Below are 566 nucleotides of genomic sequence, written 5' to 3'. Positions count from 1 at the left end.
TATATATATATATATATATATATAATCGCCATTTGTATTGAGCAGAAAAAAATTAACACTTGAAATAAATCAAACTTTAGGCTGTCGTGAAACAGATTCGTGTGCGTATCCATTTCCTGAACTCGCCTAGCCGACTTTTTTGTCAGTGTACGTAAAGTAAGACCCCGTATGGATAATATGAGCGATGAGGTGCAGGGAAAGTGCTAAGCTATTATAGCGCGAAGTATATAAGGCTCAGCTTAGAAAACGAAGCGGTTCAGTTAGTGGTTATACGCCACGCTAAAATATACGTGAACTCAAGAATGAATATTAAGGTAAGTTTCATATAAGTCCATCCACATATATCAAATCAAACGTCGTTTTAAAACATCAGATTAATGTGTCTGCAAAAATTTTGTCCTTCTATAAGTTAATTTATTCTCGTTACAAAATAAGATAAAATATCTCAAGTCTAAAAAAATATAAGTGTCTTATAATACTTTAGTGCAATTTCACGTCTTTTAATTTTTATTATTTATCACTTATTAATTATAATTATATTAAATTATTATATATATATATATATA

The 566-nt window shown here is 29.2% G+C and overlaps 1 protein-coding gene across 1 annotated transcript in view; it reads left to right on the top strand.

The window, feature by feature from the left end:
* The first annotated feature begins 219 nt into the window (after window positions 1-219).
* LOC108749490 (repetitive proline-rich cell wall protein 2) overlaps window positions 220-566 on the top strand; it is a 2,274-nt gene continuing 1,927 nt past the window's right edge. The window contains exon 1 of the mRNA XM_018488252.1: window positions 220-314. Coding sequence (XP_018343754.1) covers window positions 303-314 — 12 coding nt within the window. The 5' untranslated portion in view covers window positions 220-302. The remainder of the gene's footprint in view (window positions 315-566) is intronic.

The sequence above is a fragment of the Trachymyrmex septentrionalis genome, unplaced genomic scaffold (assembly GCF_001594115.1).
Source record: "Trachymyrmex septentrionalis isolate Tsep2-gDNA-1 unplaced genomic scaffold, Tsep1.0 scaffold29, whole genome shotgun sequence".
Lineage (NCBI taxonomy): Eukaryota > Metazoa > Arthropoda > Insecta > Hymenoptera > Formicidae > Trachymyrmex > Trachymyrmex septentrionalis.
Note: the sequence above shows the minus strand (reverse complement) of the source record. Positions and strands in the feature narration are given on the sequence as shown.